The 18,965-nt window shown below is 41.6% G+C and overlaps 1 protein-coding gene across 4 annotated transcripts in view; it reads left to right on the forward strand.

The window, feature by feature from the left end:
- Nucleotides 1–18,965, forward strand: part of apaf1 (apoptotic peptidase activating factor 1) — a 214,521-nt gene that overhangs the window by 40,349 nt on the left and 155,207 nt on the right. For all 4 annotated transcript variants that reach the window (XM_086010199.1, XM_086010197.1, XM_086010200.1 and 1 more), the window contains exon 8: nt 10,373–10,611. In XM_086010199.1, the coding sequence (XP_085866325.1) occupies nt 10,373–10,611 (239 nt within the window). The remainder of the gene's footprint in view (nt 1–10,372; nt 10,612–18,965) is intronic.

Raw genomic sequence — 18,965 nt, forward strand, 5'->3', positions numbered from 1 at the left:
AGCATATGCTCCAACTCCCCATGAGCAAAGCCACAGGAGTTCCATTAGTGTGTATGTATGCACATCTACCATAGTCAATTAAAGGTTTTGCGTATTGCACTTCCTGTACACTTCCTCTGTCGTGATTTTTAACACTTTGTTCCTTCATGCTTATCTGTCATCCCTAGATGTCGCACCTTTTTCTCGCACTATAAATCATTTCCAATCTCTTTTACAACTTAACTCATTTCTTATTGGCCTATTTTCTACGTGTCCAACTCTCTTTAGTCTTCCTACATCCAACTTCCAACTCTATTAAGAGGTGACAACATTTTTGTTTGTCACATTTCCCTCAACAACTTCAAATTTTCTAATGTCCAAAATAAGGTTTCCAACAAAATTAAAACATAAATGATAGATTTCACAATAACATAATTAATGTTTACCCCATGAATTGTCATTTTTCTCTTAATACTTTCATTTAAAGCTTTTAATTTCAAGGCCTCAAGCTATCCCAGAACCCTGTGCTAGGACTCAATGGCTTGGATTTTGCGGTTGCGGCGAAGTGATGGCACTCACCGCTGACCTTGAAGACCACTGTCCACAAAGATCTAGCAATCTCTGCAGCGTCAATTTCACCTCTCCCGATGTTAATTTGAATCTGACGCCAAGTCCAGGGGATCTCCAGTGTCCAACAACAGTGATGTCATCAAGCTGGCTAAGCAGCCAATCACATTAAAGAATTCTCACAGACAGCAAACCAGGAAGTAAAATGCACTGATCTTTCTTCCCTTTTTAATCATTTTACAGAGAGTGAAATAAAGACTGGGACATACACATGGGATTAAGGTAGAAGCTGAAATATCATGAACAAACTTTAAAAAAAATTATTTAAAATATTGAATTTTTATCATTATGGAAAAATTTGACATTCCACAAACATAAAATTAGTTTTTCAGAGCCAGAACATTTCAACAGTAATTATGACTCAGTACACCATTAAAACCCAGGTACAGCTCATTCAACAAGGCGTAACTTTTTTTTAAGAGCGATAGTCCAGCGTAAAAGCTTATGTCCTCGTCAGTTCAGTGATATCAATTGATTGCTGGTTGTGCAGAGTTCAACAGCGCGCCCTGTGGAGGAGCAGGGAATGACCGACAGCAACTTCTGGATTTCCGTGTTTAGCTGCGCATGTGCGTACTCCAGAAGTTACTGTCAGATTCACAGTTGTAATGATGGCGAACGCTGACAGTTTTGCTGTCATTACAACTGCAAATTCCAGGCCGATAGTTTTGTACAAAGTTGTAACTCTGTTACTGCGAGGTACATCCTGCAGTCTGAGTTTCCTAGGGTGTATCAGCAGCATTTATTTAGTTCAGCTCATTTATTTTGGGGAACAATTAGGATGAGGATGCAGGTCTTCAGCAATATCTGTTTGATTGTTTTCAAAATACTTTGAAGAAAAGCTAATTGTTAAATTTCAGAAGGTTTGTTCAGGTTAAGATTTAAAAAAAACTATAGATTGTGTATCTGGGAAAAAAAACACCCATTTCAAACATGACAGACTACTGGTTACACATCTGTTACAGTTTTTGTTTGTTTGAATTATAAACCATTTATTTTTCTTATTGGAACAGCCAACTTGTGTGTGTCTTCATAACTGCATTTGTTTGTATAGTTTTGATAATGAATTGAATATATAGGATTACATAAGATTACATAGGATATACGGCACAGAAACAGGCCATTCAGCCCAACCAGTCCATGCCGGCGTTTATGCTCCACTCGAGCCTCCACCCATCTTTCCTCCTCTAAATCTATCAGCGTAACTCTCTATTCCCTTCCCCCACATACGCTTGTCTAGCCTCCCCTTAAATGCATCTATACTATTCGCTTCAACCACTCCCTGTGGTAGCGAGTTCCACATTCTCACCACTCTGGGTAAAAACGTTTCTTCTGAATTCCCTATTGGATTTCTTGGTGACTATCTTATATTGATGGCCTCTAGTTATGCTCTTCCCCACAAGTGGAAACATTCTCTCTCTATCCACTCTATCAAAACCTTTCATAATTTTAAAGTCCTCTATTAGGTTACCCCTCAGCCTTTTTTCAAGAGAAATGTGACCCAGCCTGTTCATCCTTTCCTGATATGTATACCCTCGCATTTCTGGTATCATCCTTGTAAATCTTCGCTGCACCCTCTCCAGTGCCTCTATATCCTTTTTATAATATGGCGACCAGAACTCTATGCAGTACTCTAAGTGTGATCTAACCAAGGTTCGATACAGGTTTAGCATAACTTCCCTGCTTTTCAATTCTATCCCTCTAGAAATAAACCCTACTGCTTGGTTTGCTTTTTTTATGGCCTTGCTAACCTGTGTCGCAACTTTTAGTGATTTGTGCATTTGTACTCCGAGATCCCTTTGCTCCTCTACCCCACCTAGACTTGCACCCTCCAAGTGATGTGACCTCCCTATTCTTCCTACCAATATGTAATACCTCACATTTATTTGTGTTGAACTTCATTTGCCCATTATATGCCCATTCTGCAAGTTTATTAATGTCCTCCTGTAACTTGTTGCAGCCCAATTCAGTATTGACTATCTTCCCCCCCGCAAAATTTGGTATCATCTGCAAATTTAGAAATGGTGTTTTTGATTCCTAAGTCTAAATCGTTAATCTAAATTGTGAACAGCAGTGGTCCCAACACTGATCCTTGTGGAACACCACTACCCACCTTCTGCCACTGTGAATAGCTACCCGTTACCCCTACTCTCTGCCCTGAAGCCAGCCAGCAATCCATTCTGCTACTTGTCCCCTGACTCTGCATTCCCTGACCTTGTTATTCAGTCTATTATGGGGTACCTTATCGAAGGCCTTTTGAAAATCCAGATAAATGACATCGACTGCATTGCCATTGTCCACTCTCTCTGTTACCTCTTCAAAAAATCCAATAAGGTTGGTCAGCAAGATTTTTCCCTTTTGAAATCCATGCTGACTATTCATTATTATATTTTTTGGTTTCTAGATGTTCTTATATTTTCTCCTTTAGTAGGGATTCCGTTATTTTTCCTACCACTGATGTTAAGTTGACTGGTCTATAATACAAACTGGATGATGAATTTGAGTAGGTTTTCAACAAAATGTTTAAATAAAAGGTATTAATTTTTGCTTTAGAAAGCTTGCCAGTCTGAGGTATAGATGGAAAGGGACCGAGAGAAAGTGTGTTTTTCCTCATCCTAATTTGAATTATTTTTTCGTTCCCTAAAATAAATAAATGAGTTGAATTTTGAAAGCTCCTTGGGCAAACAGGCTCCGATTACCATCACCTGTGTTTTATTGTTGCATTGCTATAGATTTAGTTTTATTCTCTCAGTTCTCTGCATCCTGTATTTAAGATCAAAACCTCAAACGAGGGAATTCCCATGAGGTTCTATACTGTTCGGCTAATTTCACCATCACGATGCTTTAATTTACTCCTGCAGATGGTCTGGAAAATCTTTTAAGGGTTGTTAAAATTAAATATTCAGAATTGACATCTGTACTGTTTGGCCTCGTAGTATTTAGATAAAACTTGTTCCAGCAAATACAGTTCGCAGTCGTTGTTGAAAGATCTTGCTGGTCTCTGATTCGTAGGAAATTAGAAATGATTACTGGACTGTCTGGAAGTGGTCAATAGGTGAGCATCTTCATTGTGCCAGGTGCTGTTCTGTTGCATACATGTAAATCCAGTGTGAGTGCTGATTTACTTGTTTAATTTTTCATGTTGATGTAAAATATTATGATTTTCTTCCTCAGACTTTCCACTTTTGATGTGGCCCATAAAAGCTTTGAGATTGTTTGGTACAGGTCTGCACTAATACTCAAAACTATAATTGTAACCCAATTTTTAGATTTCTGTTCTGGTCAAGGTGCCCTTGTTAGGAATGCAGTAATTTTGTACTTTCAGCATTGTCATACAACTGCTAAGTCAGTTATAGAATGGTTTGGGTGTAGAGTAAAGCTCATTACATTTCTCCAACAATTTGCCCTACACCAATTCCACTTAGGCTTTCACACTAGCTGACCTTGTAGTCTCCGAGATTTCCACTATAATGCAGAATGTAGGCATTCTTCTCCTGCGGTTCTGACTCATTAGGAAATGTCCAAACTCATTTCACGTAGGACCTTTACAATTGGTAGAGGGAGGTAGCTTTCATCCACTTAGTTGGACATAGTCATAACACTTCTGAATTCTCTTTCCTGTACAAATAAACCATTGCTTCCTCATATGGACTTCAAGTCTGGCGATCAATTTTGCCTTTAAATATAGGAGCAGTAGGAATTAAAACATGGAATTGGCTCCATGTTAATTTCTTTCTGTACTACATTTTCTCTCCCACTTTAGCAAGTAGAAATTAATCCGCATTGTTTGCGTTCAGGCCCTAGGGCTGGAAGGACAATGTGAGAACTCGCCTAAGCCCTCGGGGACAACCATTCTTATTTTCATTTAAAAAAGGGGAAAACATGTTCACCAATGCCATTTAACTGATAACAGAATCATGGTTCACTTTGACTTTAAACCATGTGATTTGTGAGAGTGCCATTTTGTTAACAGCAATAAAAATAGCCCATCGACACACCTCCACAATATTGTTCATTTAGCACTTATCAAACAGCTAATGAACCAGCTATTACTATAAAATTGCATTTTGAGAACCCAGCTGTGGAAAGCACAATTGTTGAAGAAAAGTCTGCACCCCCGAAGAAGCTGATTTACTATCAAGGCTCTGTAAATGTTGGTAATCCCTGTAATGCTATGCAAGCACGTTTTTAGTCTAGATATCCAGCATACTAGCATGCAAATAAAGGGTAAAACACAAGAATAGATGCTGCATAGAGATAACGCTATCTCCGTCATTGGTGGAACTGGCGGGAAGTCCATAAGAAAGTACATGACTTAAAAAGTACAAAAGTAAGACATGGAATTACTGTAAGATGTGTGCACATGAAAGAAAGTCATTCTATATAAAATGTTGCAGTGATGAAAAGAATTCTTAGCAAGGATGTAGCCAGTGAGGTTATAGAAATGCAAACTAGATAATGCCAATTAATCTGCACTTGCTATAGACTAGGACAGTGTGATTCTAGTGCACCTGTCTCCTAGCCTGTAGTGACCGATCTTGCCCGAATGTATGTGCAGGGTACATAGCAGTACGTAGCTTCAGGCACCTCCTTAATGGAGAAATATAGAGGGAAAAGCAGATTACTCTTGTGGGTGCATGGAAGGCTCCTGTAGCATAAAGTTGAGGGCAGTAGTGACCTTCACTGTCAGTAGTGGGGCAGTGGGGATAGTTGATTTATTCCTTTATGGACCAAGTTGCACACCTGAGGTACAGTTTCTTTTGTGAAAAGAAAGAATGAACTTGTATTTATATGTCGCCTTTCACAACCTCAGTACAGCCAATGAAGTACTTTTGAAGTGTAGTCACTGTTGTAACGTAGAAAACACAGCAGCCAATTTGCGCAGCAATGTCTCGCAAACAGAAATGAAATAAATGATCAGATCGTCCTTGTTTTAGTGATAATGGTGGAAGGATAAATATTAGCCAGGAAACTGGGAGTACTCCCCTGCTGCTCTTCGACTAGTGCCATGGTATCTTTTGCATCCACCTGAGAGGGCAGGTCTCGGTTTAATGTCTTATCCAAATGATGGCATGTCTGACAGTGCAGCACTCCCTCGGTACTGCGCTGAACTGTCAGCCTAGATTACGTGCTCAAGTCTCTGAAGTTGGGCTTGGACCTCTCAGCATCTACCTTGTCAAACCCTCTCAGAATCTTATGTTTCAATGAGATCACCTCTCATTCTTCTAAACTCCAGAGAGTATAGGCTCAATCTCTCCTCATAGGACAGCCCTCTCATCCCAGGAATCAATCTAGGTAAACCTTTGTTGCACCTTCTCTAAGGCAAGTATATCCTTCCTTAGATAAGGAGACCAAAACTGTGCCCAGTACACCAGGTGTGCTCTCACCAAAGTCCTGTACAGTTGTAGCAAGACTTCCTTACTCTTGTATTCCAACCCCCTTGCAATAAAGGTCAACATGCTATTTGCCTTCCTAATTGCTTGCTATACCTGCATGCTAACTTTGTGTTTCTTCTACTAGGACAGCTAAATCTCTCAACACCAATATTTAATAGATTCTCACCATTTAAAAAATATTCTGTTTTCTTCTTCTTCCTACCAAAGTGAATAACCACACCTTTCCCCACATTATACTCCATCTGCTACCTTATTGCCCACTCACTTAACTTGTCTGTATCCCTTTGCAGGCACTTTGTGTCCTCCTCACAGCTTACTTTCCCACCTAACTTTGTATCGTCAGCAAACTTAGATACGTTACACTCGGTCCCTTCATCTAAGTCATTAATTTAGATTGCAACTAGCTGAGGCCCAAGCACTGATCCTTGTGGCACCCCACTAGTTACAGCCTGCCAACCAGAAAATGACCCGTTTATCCCTACTCTCTGTTTTCTGCCTGTTGACCAATCCTCCATCCATGTTAATACATTACCCCCAACCCCATGAGCCCTTATCTTGCGTAACAACATTTTATGTGGTACCTTATCGAATGCCTTCTGGAAATCCAAATATACTACATCCACTGGTGCCCCTTTATCTACCCTGCTAGTTACATCCTCAAAAAACTAAAAAATTTGTGAAACATGATTTCCCTTTCATAAAACCATGTTGACTCTGCCTAATCGTATTATGATTTTCTAAGTGACCTGTTACCACTTCCTTAATAATGGATTCCAGCATTTTCCCGATGACTGATTTCAGGCTATTCGCAGATAACTCACTACAGACAGCAGTGTGGTGTGAGGTAACAGTAAGGAAATCAAACTAGATCTTAGGATGTATAATCAGATGGATAGAGCACTTAATCTCAAGTCTGGCTAATTATTCTGTACAAGGCACTGATATGGCCACACCTGGAGTACTCTGTATAATTCTGATAGCTGAACTATAGCAAGGATATACACCCATTGGTAACAGTTTAGAAAAGGTTAACTAACCTGATACCTAGTTTAAGGATCTTCGATAGGAGGCGAGGTTGAAGAACCTAAGATTGTTTAGACTGGAGAAGTGAAGGGTCAGGGTGTACAGGAATCCTGCCCCAACCGCGGTTTTGCCATACACGGATTTCACATATACACGGTTTCCTCTCTGCGACAATTTTTGCCAACCGCGGCAGTGAATTTTGCATATACGCGGTTTGCCGCTCTTTTCAGCATAATAACAACCACGCTTGTTCTCGCTCCACTCGTGAATATACTGTACCTGTACTGTGTGTGTGAACGTTTAGCCCTTAATCATGGCCCCTAAGCGTAACCTCAGTGGTAAAGGTGAATCAATAGCAAAAAGGGCAAGGAATGTACTAACCTTAGATAGGAAATTCGATGTCGTTAATAGAGTTGCCCGTGGTGAAAGTACAGCGTCGGTTGGACGACTAATGGGAGTTAACGAGTCCACCATTAGAACCATAAAAAGGTGAGGTGTCGATAAGGGCTAGTATTGAGGGTGGCTCTTTGAAAAGTGCTGAAGTGTCGTTTATGCCACGGGACCATAAGCTTGAAAAAATGGAGAAGGCACTTAATATCTGGTTGGAAGACCAGAACCAGAAACAGGCGAATGTTAATTCCGCATGGGCACGTAAGAAGGCCCTTGGTATCTACAAGCATCTTACTGTGGCTGCCGGGGAAAGTGTAGATGATATAAAGTTTCATGCGAGTAAGGGCTGGTTGGAAAATTTTAAGAGGTTCGCCTTGACTAATCTCAAGGTTGTGGGGGAATCGGTCTCAGCCGATCACGAGGCCGCTGCCAAGTTCCTGGAGGAGCTGAAGAAGTTGATCGCCGAGAAGGGTTACCTGCTGGAGCAGCTATTTAATGCGGATGTGACTGGTCTCTTCTGGAAGCGGATGCCTTCCCGAACTTTCATCGCGAAGGCTGAGAAGCATGCTTCGGGATTCAAGGTGGCTAAGGATAGGGTGACCCTTCGCCTTTGTGCTAACGCCGAGGGAGACTGTTTAGTGAAGCCGATGCTGCTCTCCCGCTTTCTTAATCCCCACGCTCTGAAGGGCAAAAACAAAAATTATCTACCTGTCTTTTGGCGTTCTAACCGCAAGGTGTGGGTTACTGCTGCAGTCTTCATGGACTGGTTTCATAACTGTTTTGTGCATGACGTGGAGCGGTACCTTGCGAGAGAAAATCTGGCCTTCAAGGTCCTACTCATCCTCGACCATGCCCCCGGCCACCCGCCGGCACTCCAATTCGCCCACCCTAATATCAAAGTCGTCTTCCTACCTCCCAACATGACTTCACTCCTTCAACCCATGGACCAAGGTGCGATAGCCACCTTCAAGGCATACTACATACGACGCAGCTTTGACCGCATGATGGAGGCTATGGAAGATGACGCAACACTGACAGTGAAAACCTGTTGGAAGGATTACACCATCGCTGACTGCATCACCAACATAAAAGAATCGATGGATGAACTGAAGAGGATGACAATCAATGCCTGCTGGGGTAAACTTTGGAGGGAGGCAGTGAATGACTTCCGAGGCTTCTCTACAGTTGACTATGAAGTTGATCGCATTGTGAAGGTTGCGCGACGTTTGGGAGGCGAGGGGCTGGCCGACAGAGCCTGATGACATTGAGGAGCTCCTTGAGTCGCACGGTGAGGAGTTGACGGAGGAGGACCTTGATGGGCTGATGCAGCATTCTAGTGAGGCAGAGGATGAGGATATAGTGGAGAGGTCGAAGATGACAAGTGCCAACCTTAGCCAGGCAATGCTCCTTGCTACTAATCTCTCGGACCTCTTTATGGAGATTGACCCATTTTTGGAGCGTAGTTTAAAATTCAAGCGAGGTTTGGAGGATTTAATGAGACCATACAAGCAGGTCCAGAAAGATTTTTTAAAAAATGAGTCAACTATTCATCGCAGAATTCTTTAAGAAACCGCCCAGTTGATCTTTTTTTTATTGTTATTTGAACATTTATTGTTTTTGTTACGTTATTGTGTATTTTATTTGTGTTTAATAAAAGAACAAGCAACTTACACAGGCTCTGAACAGTTTATATGCGGCCGCGTTCCCCCATATCCCATTTTTCCCATAGAGTCTTGTATTTGCCAACCGCGGTTTTGCCAACCATGGGGGTTTTCAGGGACGTATCCCCGCGGTTGGGGAGGGATTCCTGTATATTCAAATATTTAGGATTCTTAAGGAAATGGATAAATTAAACCCTGATTCGTTCGAGATTACCACTGCAGAACCTGGGCTCCAGCTTAGAAGAGAGAGAGTGCACAGACAGTTGGAGATTTAATTATTTTACGCAGAGGATATTGAACGTGTCAAATGGACTGCCTAGATAGACAGTGGAGGCAGATAGTGTGGAAAAACTTGAGGGAAGATTGGATAGGTTTGCGAGGGAGTGGGTGATTGAAAGGTATTCGTTTTAGAGACTGATCGCATGGACTGCATAGTTTTTTTCCCCATCCTACACTTTCCTATGTTAAATTTTCAGCAGGTCCCTTATTTCCTGAGTCAGACTGTGGGCCTCTGCCTAGACACACAGATTTAATGGCTTGACATTCCACTCCATAGGCCATTTACCAGCTATAGTCAGAATTGAACTGTAGCCAGAATAGCCCAAATCGCGCTGTAGATCAGTGTTTGTTTCCTTCAACCGTCTGTTTGTACCTGTGTGTTAAAGGAAGCTCATGTTATTTTGCTTCGCCAATGGAGTTGCTGTCCACAGTTTTTTAAACACAGGGAATGGGCCTTCATTGGACTGCGGAACAGGCTCGTGGGGCTGAATTGCCTACTTCTGTTTCTATGTTCCATGTTTACTTGACTGAAGCTGGCAACCTTAACCTGATGGCACATTTGTCAACACGCATTTTTGTGCATCGATGATGCCATTGGTCCCTTGAACATTGGGGTGTTTGCACTATGGAATGCAGTTGAGAGGGGGTGTGGTAGGATGGGGGTCAGGCACCTGATGTTGGCTGCATTCCTGTAATATAAAAATGGCCTGTATCCATTCCTGCTCATTCAACTAGCTCTCATCATAAGGCTTTGAAATTTCTTCCAGTCAATGAACCAGCTCCCCTGATGACAAATCAGAATTCAGTAAATAAATAAGTGAAAGAAAACCTGTAAAGTTGATCATAGTTCTTTTAAAAGTGGTTTTGATGGCGCGATTCCATCTCACAATATTATAATGTACTGTTTGCCAGCATCTTGCTGGTAGTGTCCCTGGCTGAGAGTTTATAAAGTAAATTTACTTTGTGTTTTTGAAATAAACTTTTTAACTGAAAAGCTATGCATACTAATATTTTTTGCAGGTTCTCCTCTCGTCGTCTCCCTCATCGGCGCACTGTTGCGAGAATTTCCCAACCGCTGGGCCTATTACCTGAAACAGCTGCGGAGTAAACAATTCAAAAGAATTCGCAAATCCTCCTCCTATGATTATGAGGCACTTGATGAGGCCATGGCAATAAGCATTGAGGTGTTGGAGGAGAACCATAAAAAATACTACAAGGACCTCTCCATACTTAAAAAAGATGTGAAAGTGCCAACTAAGGTAGGATTATGGAAACATTTATCATCAATTCAACACTGATTACAGAGCTGGAGAAAATGGATTGTTTAATTTCTACTGCCTGCTAATCTGTGAATGTGCTTTTTTGAAATTAAGGTCTATGCTTTTTGATTGGGGGCCTCACTGGTGGTGAAGGGGGAGGAAATTCTGCCTGCCGTGGAGTTACCCGCCTGACCCAGGCCAGCTTTCTGGCCCTGGAGTCATTTGCATGCTGGAGGCAGGCCCCTCGACCTGTGCCAGGGAGTTTTGCCAAACACAAAATGTGCTGCAGCAGACCGTGGCAGCCTCTGAGCTGCCTAAATATTTTTAAAGGTTTCTTAACAAAATTCTAGTTGCTGCTCTTGGGGCCTTTGCATGGCAACACTCTGCGAGCAATTGCACTGACTCCACTTCAAGTAAACCTTCAGGCCACCTCCACTGATCTTTGAATGCTGGATGCCATGACCTAACCGGTGACCTCGGCTCCAGTGTTCCAACAGGGCAAATGATGAGGAATACAAATGGCATTTTAATGATTTGTATATAGGCGGTTGCATTTTATGTCACTAACCAGCCCTCCGGTAAAGGGGTCAGGCGGGGATATGGCCGAGTGTGTCTTCTAGCACGTTTCCAGCCCCATCCATTCAAGAGCCGCTGGAAGACTGGCAGGTGTTGTCGGAACGTGTAGACCTGCGTTTCCAGGGATCCTTCTCACTGACTGACGAGATGTAAACATGAAAATAAGTTGGCTAACTTCTATTACAGTGGGCTAAAATTTGCTTTCCCATATCAAGTTTATTTGGTAGGTATATTTGAAATAAACACAGAACTATTAACCACCCTGTGATGCTCATTTACAGATGGCAGCATCAGACTACTGAGCAGGAAGCTGTGCTGAGTGGTTTCATGCGGTATGTTGTGGGATGAGCAGAAATATCTGTAGAATAGTTCCTATTAATATTTATGGAAATATATCACTTTGCTGTGCCAAATCATTTAGATTTTTTGTTTTAATGAGCAGTGGGGCTTTGATTACATCAATCCATTTGACAGTCCTTTGGAAAGTAGCAGTGAATCCAGCTTTCAGATGGATCAAAGGACATTTTTTTTTTAATACATCAATAGTAAATTATCTAAATGAAAAGTGTGTTCAGCTGAAGTGCCACTTAATCTTGTTATGGTTTGTTTTTAAAAAGTCATCCTCCTTTTCCATGTTTGTACCATACTTCCAATAAGTGATCCATGTCACCTGTGATATGGAAACATCTTTGATAGAATAGCCCTGGGTTAACAGTACACAGGCTATACAGCACAGAAACAGCCCATTCGGCCCAACCAGTCCATGCCGGCGTTTATGCTCTACTCGAGCCTCCTCCTGTCTTTCCTCATCTAACACTATCAGCATAACCCAGGGGTCAGTACTAGGACCACTGCTTTTCTTGATATATATTAATGACTTGGATGTGGGTGTACAGGCACAATTTCAAAATTTGCAGATGACACAAAAGTTGGAAGTATAGTGAACAGTAAGGAGGATAATGATAGACTTAAAGGGGACATAGACAGGCTGGTGTAATGGACGGACACGTGGGAGATTAAATTTAATGCAGAAAAGTGCAAAGTGATACATTTTGGTAGAAAGAATGAGGAGAGGAAATATAAACTAAAGGGTACAACCCTAAAGGGGGCGCATGAACAGAGAGACCTGGGGGTATATGTGCACAAATCGTTGAAGGTGGCAGGATCGGTTGAGAAAGCAATTAAAAAAGCTTACGGGATCCTGGGCTTCATGAATAGAGGTATAGAGTACAAAAGCGTGGAAATTATGACGAACCTGTATAAAACGCTGGTTTGGCCTCAACTGGAGTATTGTGTCCAATTCTGGGCACCGCACTTTAGGAAGGAAGTGAAGACCTTAGAGAGGATGCAGAAAAGATTTACGAGAATGATTCCAGTGATGAGGGACTTCAGTTATGTGGATAGACTGGAGAAGCTGGGGTTGTTCTCCTTGGAGCAGAGAAGATTGAGAGGAAATTTGATAGAGGTGTTCAAAATCATGAGGGGTTTGGGCAATGTAGAGAGAAACTGTTCCCAAGGGCAGGAGGGTCGAGAACCAGAGGACACAGATTTACGGTGATTGGCAAAAGAACCAAAGGCGACATAAGAAAAAACTTCTTTACTCAGCAAGTGGTTAGAATCTGGAATGCATTGCCTGAAAGGGTGGTGGAGGCAGACTCAATCATGGCTTTCAAAAGGGAGTTGGATAAGTACCTGAAGGAAAAACATTTGCAGGGCTACGGGGATAGGGCGGAGGAGTGGGACTAGCTGAGGTGCTCTTGCAGGGAGCCAGCATGGGCTCGATGGGCTGAATGGCCTCCTCCGTGCTGTGACTATTCTATGATTCTAACCCTCTATTCCCTTCCCCCACATACGCTTATCTAGCCTCCCCTTAAATGCATCTATACTATTCGCTTCAACCACTCCCTGTAGTAGCGAATTCCATATTCTCACCACTCTCTGGATAAAGAAGTTTCTTCTGAATTCCCTATTTGATTTCTTGGTGACTATCTTCTATTGATGGCCTCTAGTGGAAACACACTCTTTGTGCCTACTCTACCAAAACCTTTCATTATTTTAAAGACCTCCATTAGGTCACCCCTCAGCCTTCTCTTTTCAAGAATAAGGCGACCCAGCCTGTTCATCCTTTCCTGATGGGTGTACCCTCGCATTTCTGATATTATCCTTGTAAATCTTTTTTGCACCCTCTCCAGTGCCTCTACATCCTTTCTATAGTATGGCGACCAGAATTGTACTCCGTACTCCATGTGTGGTCTAACCAAGGTTCGATACAAGTTTAGCATATCTTCTCTACTTTTCAATTCAATAAATATGCACACAACTTTATGTAATTCATCTAACTGAATCAGTGCAAATATCACCTGTCAGACCAGAGCTGCACTAGCTGAAGTAACTGCAGAAATTGGACATTAAAAGGATATACCAAAGCCAGGTGAGATGCCACAGTGCACAAGGCAGCATTATAAAATACAGAACAGTTTACAAAAGTCTGTGTAAAAACTCTTTTTTCCCTCTGCTTTCGTCCAGTAGAGATGTCCGCTGTAGTTTTAATGATGCAATCTATTAAACATTTCTTCAGCTGTATTTTTTTAGGTCCTTGAGGTCTCCCTGTAGTGTGTGCAATGCCAGGATGGCACATGGACTCTGGTTGCTAAAGACTTGCGGACCAGTACAGCTCAATGTTTCCCCTTGAAGTGGAATTCCAAACAAATCTTAGACATTGCTCATGATCAGTGCAACATTTACAATCAAGACTAATTTCTTCAATTATTTACCAGACAAAGCGCACATGACTCCATTAGTGTATTACACAAAATACAATAATTCAGACGTCTAACCTACTAAGACCGTTTTTAAAATGATATGACATCCAGAATTAAATGAATGTTTATTAAAATAGAATTATATGACCAGCACATCAGCAATACAAAGGTTCAACCTAGTGCAGAAACAATTTGTCTTCCACACTTAAAAACTCTTAACTTAATTAATCCATGATCAGAGGGAATTTCTTAATGACATTCCTGCCAGTCTGAGGACTGAGACCATTTTATGTTTCATATCAAGAGAATGGAATCCATTTTACCTCTAATTGTAGCATTATTTATCTATTTCTGCAAGCCTAACTAAACAAAATAGTTATGTTAATCATGCTCGTAGTAACATCTTCATATGCTTTTCTCCTTGAAAGCTGGCTGGATATATATTGTTACCAAATCGAGACACCAGCTTTGGCCCAACAAGTTGTTTTATTTACATAAGGCAAATAAATGAACAGTAATCAGTATAACTCAGTAAAATATGCATTTCTCTTTGATGCATAAACCAACAAAGATACTATTTGCTTTCTTTCTATGCATAGACCGTAAACCTTAATCTAGCAAAAACACAAAAGGAAAAGCGGCCCAACCTAGCTAACAAAAGAAATTAAGAATAGTATTAGATCCAAAGAGAAGTCATATAAAGTTGCCAGAAAAAGTAGCAAGCCTGAGGATTGGGAGCAGTTTAGGATTCAGCAAAAAAGGACCAAGAAATTGATCAAGAGGGGAAAAATAGAGTATGAGAGTAAACTTGCAAGGAACATAAAAGCAGACTGTAAAAGCTTCTACAAGTATGTAAAAAGAAAAAGATTAGTTAAGACAAATGTGGGTCCCTTACAGTCAGAAATTGGAGAATTTATAATGGGAAACAAGGAAATGGCAGGGCAATTAAACAAATATTTTGGTTCTGTCTTCACGGAAGAGGTCACAAATAAATTCCCAGAAATACTAGGGAACCAAGGGTCTAGTGAGAAGGAGCAATTAAAGGAAATTAGTGTTAGTAAAAAAAATAGTTCTGGAGAAATTAATGGGACCGAAAGCCGATAAATCCCCAGGGCCTGATAATCTGCATCCCAGAGTACTAAAAGAGGTAGCCATGGAAGTAGTGGATGCATTGGTTGTCATCTTCCAAAATTCTATAGATTATGGAACAGTTCCTGCAGATTGGAGGGTGGCAAATGTAACCCCACTATTTAAAAAAGGAGGGAGAGAGAAAACAGGGAACTATAGACCGGTTAGCCTAACATCAGTAGTAGGGAAAATGCTAGAGTCTGTTATAAAGGATGTGATAACAGGACACTTCGAAAATATCAAAGGGATTAGACAAAGTCGACATGGATTTATGAAAGGGAAATCGTGTTTGACAAACCTACTGGAATTTTTTGAGGATGTAACTGATAGAATAGATAAGGGAGAACCAGTGGATGTGGTGTATTTGGATTTTCAGAAAGCCTTTGATAAAGTCCCACATAAGAGGTTAGTGTGCAAAATTAAAGCACATGGGATTGGGGGTAATATACTGGCATGGATTGAAAATTGGTTAACAGACAGGAAACAGAAAGTAGGAATAAATGGGTCTTTTTTGGGGTGGCAGGCGGTGACTAGTGGGATACGGCAGGGATCAGTGCTTGGGCCCCAGCTATTCCCAATATATATCAATGATTTGAATGAGGGAACCAAATGTAATGACCCGGATATTCCGATCCCTACGGGTGTGTACGCGCTGTGTACCCACCCGTAGTGACATTGGAAATGCCGGTTTCAGGCATGCGCTGAAAACCGGCATTTCCGATCTGTCAAGAATGGTCTTGACAGATCCTCTGGCTGCCCTGGAGAAGGGCCTCTGTGGGCGGATAGTTCCGCTTTTTGGAGACCCTCCGCCCACAGAAAACCCTTACAATTCTTACGCCTGGTAAAAGCAGGCATAAGGCCTGCTTTTACCAGGATAAGAGTTGAAAAAAAGTAAAAAAAATAAAAATAAAAAAAACATTTTCACTGATTTATCATTTAAAAATACTTTAAAAAAAGGTGAGTTTATTTTTAGCCCTGTAAACTACTTTATTTTTTGCAAAAATTTTTAATTTTTGTTTCAAATACTTAATATATTGTAATTTCAAATTTTAAAAATGTGATATTCTTTTAAAAATTTATTTAAAGTTTTACTATGTTTTTTCATTGATCTCCATTCATATATTTGACAGGTCTTCCTGTCAAATGTATGAAGGGAGATTCCCTTCTGTGATTGGCTCCCCATGGCCCACGTGATCCCAGGGACGCTGCGAACTACAGGCGCCCCTGGGATACGTGGGCCCTGCGCACCTGGAGTTTGGTGAGGCCCAGTAGCGGAAGCGTGTGCGTCCCGGGAGCCCTCGGGTAAGGGCGCAGATTTTTCCAGGTCGCAGCCCTCCACCTGCGATCGGAAAATACGGGCCAATATTTCCAAGTTTGCTGACGACACTAGGTGGGATTGGGAGTTGTGAGGAGGATGCAAAGAGGCTTCAAGGCAATTTAGACAAGTTGAGTGAGTGGGCAAATATATGGCAGATGCAGTATAACGTGGATAAATGTGAAGGTATCCATTTCGGTAGGAAAAACAGAAAGGCAGAGTATTATTTAGTAAATGGTGATAGATTGGGAAATGTTGATGTACAAAGTGTCCTGGGTGTCCTTGTACACCAGTCACTGAAAGCAAATATACAGGTGCAGCAAGCAGTTAGGAAGGCAAATGGTATGTTGGCCTCCATTGCAAGAGGATTTGAGTATAGGAGCAAGGATGTCTTTATACAGTTATACAGGGCCTTGGTGAGACCACATCTGGAGTACTGTGGGCAGTTTTGGTCTCCTTACCTAAGAAAGGATATACTTGCCATAGAGGGAGTGCAACGAAAGTTCACCAGACTGATTCCTGGGGTGGTAGGACTTTCGTATGAGGAGAGATTGGGTCGACTAGGCCTGCATTCACTAGAGTTTAAAAGAATGAGAGGGGATCTCATGGAAACTTAAAAAATTCTGACAGGGCTAGACAGACTGGATGCAGGGAGTATGTTTCCCCTGGCTGGGGGGGTTCTAGAACGAGGGGTTACAGTCTCAGGATACGGGGTAGGACATTTAGGACTGAGATGAAGAGAAATTTCTTCACTGAGGGTGGTGAACCTGTGGAATTCTCTACCACAGAAGGCTGTGGAGGCCAAGTCACTGAATATATTTAAGGAGGTAGATAGATTTCTAGACACAAAAGGCATCAAGGGGTATGGGGAGAGAGCGGGAATATGGTATTGAGATAGAGGATCAGCCATGATCATATTGAATGGTGGAGCAGGCATGAAGGGCCGAATGGCCGACTCCTGCTCCTGTTTTTCTATGTTTCTATAGCCTAACTTTCTTTGCTAACTGCCATGTACCCTTGCAGCCGTTGGCCTCGAGATTGAGGTACTGACTGCCACTGGCTGTATTTTGGTTCTCAATATAATTCTGTTACTTGAAAACACTAGCTCCAATCTGTCTGTCACAGAGGGCTTCAGTGAATCAATGTTCCTGACCCCTTTTTAAAAGGTCACAAATAATTGTCAATCAAAAAAACACTTCGACACAATCCACATTCTCCTTGCCTTTTGATGGACTTGGGTAAATGTAAGTTTATTGTACACTTCTTTCATCTTTCAGGCTGTTTCTTCCATCCTTGGAAAAAAGATGGATGGCCTCTTTGGTTGGACTATCCCAGATTAAGGCCTGTCTTAATGTCTGTGTCTCAGTGACTTAGGACCATCCCTGTAGGCATCCTGAAACAAAAGCAACAGACGCCTACACCTCTCATAATTATAGTAGAACAAATATCCATTCATCAATACAAAAGTAAAATACTGCGGATGCTGGAAAGGTCATCGACTGAAACGTTGGCTCTGTTTCTCGCTCCACAGATGCTGCCTGACTTGCTGAGTATTTCCAGCATTTTCTGTTTTTGATCCATTCATCAATATTGCAGGCAGCCAATCTTGGGCAGTGGCAAAGATGTTTGAGGTTCAGTGTACCACCCTGGGTTGATTAAACACTTAGCACTTTAGACAACCATTGTATGGGCCTTGAAATCGTTCACCTTGTATAAAACCTTGCAGCGAAGTTGTCTAACTTGAGCCACTAGTTTTCTGTTGCAAAAATAACTGTGTGGTCTTGGGAGATAATCCCTTACATGCTATTTCTGGCAATATAAAATACAAGTTAAAATATTCAACAGAGACAAATGTTTTTGTCACAGACACACTCATTCAAATCAATTTCAGAAGTCTTTTACATTTGTGTGCACTCTTTTTAATCATCTTTGATCCGTACACTTGGGCACCATGTAGATTCATAAGGCGCAAACTGCATGGCCAGTTCTGATTGAAGGAAATGGAGGATTTTATTGATTAGTGTTTGGAGATGATTTGCATTGGGAAATGTTCACAACTGTTAGTTGGTAATAAATGATCGCACCAAGTCCCGTTCACCCATCACCCCTGTGCTCGCTGACCTACATTGGCTCCCGGTTAAGCAACAGCTCGATTTTAAAAATTCTCATAATTGTTTTCAAATCCCTCCATGGCCTCACCCCTCCCTATCTCTAATCTCCTCCAGCCCTACAACCCTCCGAGATATCTGCGCTCCTCCAGTTCTGGCCTCTTGAGCATCCCGATTTTAATTGCTTCACCATTGGCGGCCGTGCCTTCAGCTGCCAAGGCCCTAAGATCTGGAATTCCCTTCCTAAACTTCACCACCTCTCTACCCCTTTTTTCCTCCTTTTAAGATGCTCCTTAAAACCTACCTGCCATCTGGCCTAATATCTCCTTATGTAGCTCGGTGTCAAATTTTGTTTGATAATACTCCTGTGAAGTGCCGTGGGACATTTTACTACATTAAAGGTGCTATATAAATACAAGTTGTTGTTGTTTTTGTGGTAAACTTCATATATTTATTACTGTGAAT

This window comes from Somniosus microcephalus, chromosome 17 (assembly GCF_052327205.1).
Source record: "Somniosus microcephalus isolate GS21.2 chromosome 17, FLI_Smic_1.0, whole genome shotgun sequence".
In the NCBI taxonomy this organism is placed as follows: domain Eukaryota; kingdom Metazoa; phylum Chordata; class Chondrichthyes; order Squaliformes; family Somniosidae; genus Somniosus; species Somniosus microcephalus.